Source organism: Lottia gigantea (assembly GCF_000327385.1).
Source record: "Lottia gigantea unplaced genomic scaffold LOTGIsca_64, whole genome shotgun sequence".
Classification (NCBI taxonomy): Eukaryota; Metazoa; Mollusca; class Gastropoda; family Lottiidae; genus Lottia; species Lottia gigantea.
In genome coordinates this window covers 1,607,758-1,615,766 of record NW_008710179.1, presented here as the reverse complement: position 1 = coordinate 1,615,766, position 8,009 = coordinate 1,607,758, and the positions used below count along the sequence as shown (strand labels likewise).

At 31.9% G+C, this 8,009-nt stretch overlaps 1 protein-coding gene across 1 annotated transcript; it reads left to right on the top strand.

The window, feature by feature from the left end:
* Positions 1 to 4,211: 4,211 nt before the first annotated feature.
* On the top strand, positions 4,212 to 6,783 carry LOTGIDRAFT_129302 (hypothetical protein; the record flags this gene model as incomplete). Its single annotated transcript, XM_009064744.1, has 6 exons — positions 4,212 to 4,340; positions 4,909 to 4,945; positions 5,188 to 5,285; positions 5,609 to 5,733; positions 6,143 to 6,301; positions 6,630 to 6,783. 6 exons carry the CDS (start codon positions 4,212 to 4,214, stop codon positions 6,781 to 6,783), a joined length of 702 nt encoding a protein of 233 aa, XP_009062992.1.
* Between the last annotated feature and the right edge of the window lie 1,226 nt (positions 6,784 to 8,009).

Below are 8,009 nucleotides of genomic sequence, written 5' to 3'. Positions count from 1 at the left end.
GAACTCACTATAATCTTCATATTGTATATAATTACAGAATGTCCAACTAGAACTTATGGTAGCAATTGTTCACAACCTTGTTCAAACAACTGTTTAAATCTAGAATGTAACAATATGAATGGTATATGTATCGGTGGATGTAAACCAGGTTTTAAATCAGAACTTTGTAACCAGAGTAAGTATTGTATTGACATAAAATATACACTGACAGATATTTGCATGTTCCGTGATGAATGGAGTACCAAAGTCGAAATATATAAAACAATTATTTAATGTAATTAGGTCCAGGTCGTAAATATATTTTGTTAGCTTTCAAGGAGACTATCCCAGATAGAAAAGTTGGTAACTGTGATAGATGTGCTATGATATTGTCATTAAGAGAATATCTTGGTTTTAAAAAATGGGAAATATTGAAATAAAAGTGGTATCTTCGCTTTAACCCAAAATCCAGTTTGATATTTGCGGCTGATGATTCTTATTTTAATTGATAACCTCACACATATTTTGTTGTTGTTGTGATTTTGAAATTTAACTACTGCAACTATTCAGTTTCAGTCGTGGCTTATTGATATCACAAGTCATTAGTATAAAAAGAATTTTCTGAGCGCAGGACTGTTGCTCGAAACTTCCCAAACCTTTGCTTAGTTATTAGTAATTTGAATTTGTTCCTTTTCAATTATAAAATTAAATTATCTTACAGTGTGTGATAAGACAATGTATGGTATAAACTGTAGTAGATCCTGTAATGATAGAAATTGTAATGGTGCCACTGAATGTAATCATATCACAGGAAATTGTACAGCGGGTTGTAAACCTGGTTTTAGTGGTGTTGATTGCACAAAACGTAAGTAGCAATCTATTAATAAGAACGACAAATTGAACAAACCAATGATTTTCACGATATACAACAAACAACCCAACCAAGTTCAATTAATGACAAACGTTTAATTCAATTTTTGTTGAAGGGATTTTGGTCATTTTAACTAAATTCAAAGAATTAATATGTGTATCAATAACTTGATCAATTAATTATTTGAATATGATGATATTTTTTCAGAATGCCCCGAAGCCTCTTACGGCAAAGATTGTTCGAAAATGTGTACAGATAGAAATTGTTTACAGAATCAAAATTGTGACAGTATGAATGGCACCTGTGTTGATGGTTGTCAACCAGGTTTTATTTCAATCGACTGTACACAAGGTAAATATAATATAGTGAATACAGTATATAATAATATTAATAGTAGATATTATATTGATGGTTGTCAACCAGGTTTTATATTAATTGACTGTACACAAGGTAAATATAATATAGTGAGTACAGTATATAATAATATTAATGGTAGATATCATATTGATGGTTGTAAACCAGGTTTTATATCAATTGACTGTACACAAGGTAAATATAATATAGTGAGTACAGTATATAATAATATTAATGGTAGATATTATATAGATGGTTGTAAACCAGGTTTTGTGTGAAGTGTATGTTGTGTATGGTGGTTGATTGAAAGATATTTTCTTTTATTATTAATGTTATATTTCTTTCATTAACAACAAACTTGATATATTTAGAATGTGATGATGGTTTCTATGGTGAAAACTGTAATAAGAAATGTTCAGAGAGAAATTGTATAAATAACAGTACAGTTTGTAATAAAGTTGATGGTAGTTGTAATGGTGAATGTCTAGATGGTTATAGTGGTGTAGACTGTAGTCAAACAATGCCGGTAGTACCAGATCAAGGTACACAATATGATTGTATATTGAAAGTACATTATTTGATTCAAGAATATATGATTTTGTCACTTTTAGAATTATGGAATCAATACATATTTTGTTGAATTATTGAAACAATGGAACATAGAGATTCCTTAATTGCTTAATATAAATATAATGGAACAAAAGTATATATATTTGCTGTACAAAAATTAAATTTATTATATAAACAAAATACAATTGTCTTCATGAATAGTGAATTTCTTAATAATAAGGAACTGTTACTTCACTATCACAATTATTATTGCAGTGAAAGATTTTCATACATTGAAAATATTTAGTCTGATATTTTATTGTGGTTTTTGGACTAATTGTTGAAATTTAAATGGCTTGTCACAGACACGAAATCATGACCAAAAAATCAACGTTATTTCAAAATGACCTAATCTAAAACATACGTTTTCTTTATTTTAAGATCAAATTATAATAATTGCCTCAACTGTTTCTGTATGTGTACTAGTTATAATTATAGTTATTATAATAATTGTCGTTCTTTGGTAAGTTTATTTGACTGAATTTCTCGGTAAGCAAAAGATCGGAATGTTTACACCAGTCAGTGTGAGTCCGTTTCATTTGAAACATCAACATCATAAAATAGCTTAGTATGAACCATAACAAATACTTGAGCAAAATTTACGTATATAAACGTGCATTTTTAGAATTCCTGGAATTTGAAATAGATCACATCACGGTATATATTAGATCAGTGGAAATTTGAAATTTTCATTATTTCTGTATGATTCTGTTATATGATTATGTCCTGTACAGAAACTCGGCAGGAAAAAGTCTGATTTTTTTAGGGGGAAGGGTTGGTCATATAAGCGGCTAGTGAGTAGAATCTTATGTTCTTCAGGCGAAGACGTTTTCCAAAGAAAGCCCAGATATCAAGGACTAGTAATACCAATCAAGGTCTTTATGAAAACGTTGATTTACAAAAACCAGATTTGACCAATGTAGCACTAGTGAAACCACAACAAGTTGAAAAACTAAAACAAGGTAATTATGGCCAGTGCTAATATGCATGAAAGAAGTATTATGTCGAATCAAAGTTTCAAGAGAAATATCATTTGCTAAATTCATCTGAGGAATGGAATTTCAAAATTCTCCTGTGCATTATCCTTATCTCATTATATTTTGAAACACCTTTGAGCTTTAAATCTGGATCTAAATGGTAAATCGATATTACAGCTTCAGTATTAAACCGTTGCTACATTTTTTATTTGTGCAACTTTACTGATGACAGCGTATTATTACAATTTTTAATCATTCGCAACACTCTAATACATGAATGTAAATATTTTGTTTCAAATACAATTACAGTAAACGAAACATCGAGAGCAGACACAGTGGATATCGATCCAGTACAGAATGTAGCTCTAGAAGCTATCCACTCTGCTGATGCATCTACTGAAGATCAAGCAAACAAAGCATCCAGTCTATCTAAACAATCGAAGTTAGCAGCACGTTCACCTCCTAAAATGGCACCTCGCCCATCCTCGAAACCTCTCGTAGCCTCAAAACCAGCCATTAATCCAAAACCTTCAAAGCAGACGCCCAGTGCTGATGATAATGGAAATCAAAGAAAATCTTTAGAAGCTGGTCACCACTATGATAATGAAGATGATTATTATAATTTACCATCGCACACTAAATTTACTGTAGATGAACTTGAAAACTTTATATCCGAGGCTAAGTCACAGAATGGTTTTAAAGGATTATATGCAGTGAGTATTGCAATGTGAAATGTTTTTATCACCCAGTAAAAATTGGTATAAAATTACTTTCTTAGTTTTACAGTTTGTCTTTGATAAAATGCTAGCACGTCATTTCCGGTAGCCCCATAGTTTGGAAATCAGAATCCATAAGCAATGGCACCATCTTTCCAGTTCAATCTTATTTTTCTTTTATCATATAACAAATGACGTACTTACTTTAAAATACACAGAAGACCTTTGAACTACTACAATGCCACTACAGAAATGGCGGTGTCAGTGGGGGTAAAGAGAAAATGGTTTGCACCCCCAATTGTACCCATACTTTATTTCAACATATTAAAAAAAATTGATTATGAATCGTTTTTGCCCCAAAATGTGTCTCAGAATGCACTTTATCAATTCACTTTTTCGAAGGTTTTCTTAGGAGAACGCTCAAAATGCCGCCTCCATTGAGTGCCGAATTCTGCCCTTTATTTGTGCCCCGAGGCTAGCGCCGTCACTGCACGACAATTCACTTGATATAAAGTGTTGATTGACAAAGACATAAAAAAAACGTTTTGTTTCCAGAAACTACCTACAGAACTGACATTTCCCTATTCAACCTCTCAACTTGCAGCCAATAAGACAAAGAACAGATTTGTTGGTTACTACCCATGTAAGTACTCATTGAGATATTGAAATATTGATAATAATATAATTCAATACGTAATTACAGATATGCACTTTCAGAAACGATGTACTCAGACCGGACTTGTATTTTTGCTTCCAGATGACCACTCAAGAGTTGTTTTGGAGAATACTCCAGAGAATCCCTATTTAGATTATATTAATGCCAACTATTTAGACGTAAGTTTAAATCTTATTACTGACTTAATGCGTTGACTATTTCAGGTGGCATTCATGTTTTGGTAAAGCTTGGACAAACTCAAAAAATACGAGCATTTTAGTTGATATACTAAACACTGTATGGATTTGAGTAAAATAAATTGTAAATAATTGTAATATGTATCCTACGCATTTTAAAGGTTAAAACGAATAATATAGAGCCATTATAAGTCCAAACACCAAAGCTAGGTAAAACTGTTTAATTAACAATTGGTACTCTCCGTATTTAATTAAACCTTATAAAACAAATTCAGTTTGATCAAGAAGATACATAGGTATTCTTTAGAAATATTTTCAGGTATATTTTATGTCGTTTGTAGTAATGAAAACGTTTTACTAAAAAGCGGAATACCCCTTTAAGTTTAATTCGAGTTTCTTTACATCTTTGATTTGTTTTTCGTTTGTGTTGATGTGGAACTTTCGGCGACTATGCTCCCTAATACTCATGCCATTGTGTAACTAAGAAACTGGTCAAGACGATTTTAAATCATAAGCCTGCATACAAATATATTTCCCTCTATGATTTCAGGGTTACAATCATAAGAAGAAATATATAGCTTCGCAAGGTAAGTGTAGGACACAAAACCTTTCGCATCTAACTATAATTTTAAAGTATCAAACATTGTCTTTAAAAAAAATGATACAGATCAACATTCTGACAAGTTATTCTCTGAAAACTAGGCACCATGTTTCTTTTTTGTATGCATACATTCAACAGGTAAATGTTAAAAATCGATGCTGTACAATTTATAGTAATTTACATCAAGATCCACGATATTGGATCTAATTAATCTTAACTACTCTTCAGGTCCAACAACCCATATGATAAATGATTTTGTTAGAATGATTATGGAGAAGAAATGTGATAAAGTTATTATGGTGACTAAAGATTTTGAAATGGGAAAGGTTCGTTTCTTTTCAGATATTTTAATTATACCATGCAAAACATTGGTTAGAAATAATTCAGAACGAAACTACAAAACTGCCCCAGTAAACAAACATCAAAAAAGATATGCCGATTCTAAATTCTATTAGTGTTTATATCATTAGCTACCTGGAATATCCAGGAACAGTTCCAACAACTCGTGTCGCTCTGCGACTGCATGGGTTTGTGAACTCGGCATCCATCATAGGACAGTCCATATAAATAAGTGCGTCCCACCCTCAATTTTATAGTTCGAAATGGAAAAAATTCCCAAAGTTTCGAAACTTTTATGTGTTTGTTCTAGATGAAATGTTTGATATACTGGCCTGATGATAAACCAATAACTAAAGGTGATATCACATTGACGCTGAAGAATCAGAAAATAAGAGCTAACTATACCATAAGAACCATTTTAATGACAAAGGTATCGTTAGATACATTACATTATATTGATACAAACTGAAACATTCTGTGATAAGTGTATATTTCAATCAAAACTCCTCCTCGATGTCGTAATGTACTTTTTCGTATATCTTTACGTCTTACCGTCTATGGATGTAGAATAATATTGCACAGGAAAGGGTAACTTGGCGAATGTCGCTAACAAGGTACTGAAAATGTGGATGGACATATTACATGAAACCCTTCTAGTGAGCTTTGTCACTTTTTAAGCATATGAAACTCCCAAAAGGTATCTTATTGAATAATGTTATATAATTCTGTAATGTGTTACATACCCATTCGATTGTGTTGTATTATGTTGGTGATCACAATGAAGATTGAGTAATAGATCCCAAAGTCACAGATAACGTGACAAAAACATCATCATTACTAAAAGTATTAATTTGCAGGGAGATTCAAGTCACACGTTTACTCAGTTCCATTATGAGGCTTGGCCAGATCATGATGTTCCTGATGTCCACGACATGTTGGATTTTTTATATGAAGTTAACAGGCATCAACCACAATCAACCGCTCCTCAAGTGGTACACTGCAGGTAGTTCACTTATACTCAGGTTTGAAAAGGGTGAATGTAAATAGACATCATAACTTTCTAGAATTTAAAACAGACATATCTTTTATATTCTATGGTATGAGCAACGGAAGATTATATCCACCATGAAAATTGAGTTGGTGCTATGAATGCAGTTGTACGAAAACTTTCGAGAGGTACCGAATGGATTCTACTTAAATTTAAGTGTATATCAAATTGACAGTGTATAAGCAAAGTTCGATTGTATCGTCTTAGCTAAGACTAAGATGGTCTTGTCTAAGAAATATACATAGTTTACTTCGAATAATATTGATGTTATGTTGTCTTGTAGTGCTGGTGTAGGTAGGACAGGTACCTATATAGCTGTAGATTATTGTTTAGAACAATATAAAGACATTGGCTCTGTAGATATTATGATATGTATCAAGAAGCTCAGAAACCAAAGAAGAGGAATGGTTCAAACAGTTGTAAGATCGTCGTTTTGACTCCCGAAAAATTTCAAATGTAAACGATTAGGCTACCACAAATTTTAAACCATATTTTAAGTATACAGCAACATTTGGTGGTAGAAATTAAGAAATGAATTTTTATGGTTTAAAACCCCATAAATGTGCAGATGTCTAATCTAATTCTTTCATCGTCATAATGATTTTAATTCATTCATTCAGGCACAACTTCAGTTTATCTTTGAGGCTTTACTTGAGGGATTAAAAAGAGGTGATACTTGTGTGTATTCAAATGTGTTTCTAAGTGAATATGAGTCGAAGATTAAAGTTGACTCTACGACACTGGCTGAACAATTTGAACATCTAAACAGCATTGAAGTCGATTCAGGTGAGTTTCTTATATAGCTGATTATACAAATCGAAGCTAACCTTTTAAACTATAAATAATGGGGGCCTCTTATTTAAAACAAATACTTAAGTATTACAATTATAGTAAATTATAGTGAAAAGTTCATCAGCTGCTACCTATGTTTCGCCAATATGTTGTTTAGATTTCGGGTTTCGTTTTGCTGTTTCGATCGTTAGAACTTGGTTTACTTATAAACATAACTATAATAGGTATTAACATTTCAGTTATGTTTTTATCTTTGTAGAAAAAATTTATCAACTTCATCTAACAGATGAATTATCATTATTCAGATTCCCTGTAAGTTCATGCTTTCTTCATCTTATATTTCATTAATCCTAAATGATATTTATATTTAGCAAGATCAACATGGCCGTGCAAGTCCTCTGTTTTTGGCTCAATAAATAACCTTTTGTACTAGTCACTGAGTAGACGACTGAAAACCTGGAAAACCATATTACTGAGAAAACAGCAATAATGTTCTGATTAGTGTTAACTCTGCATTCAACCAGTTGGCCTTGTCATTGGCAATCAAATTATAAAATTAGGTTACAATTTCTTTTCTTTTTTGTTTTTCTGATAGCCGAACCCAAGTTGATCAATATAACAGCCAGTTTGGGTTTCGCAATCCCTTCATTTGAAAACCAGATCAAATGTGATACACAGATCTTCAAATATCATACGATATAACTCTTTTTACTTTACAATGCCAAATTAAGCTTATCATATTTGATCCACCTATATTCTATGTTCTATACTTACAGAGCCATACACAAGTAGATGGTTATTACTTTCAAGAATTGAAAAGTATGGAACCAGCTCATACATGGCAACATATTTATGACAGACAGATACCTTC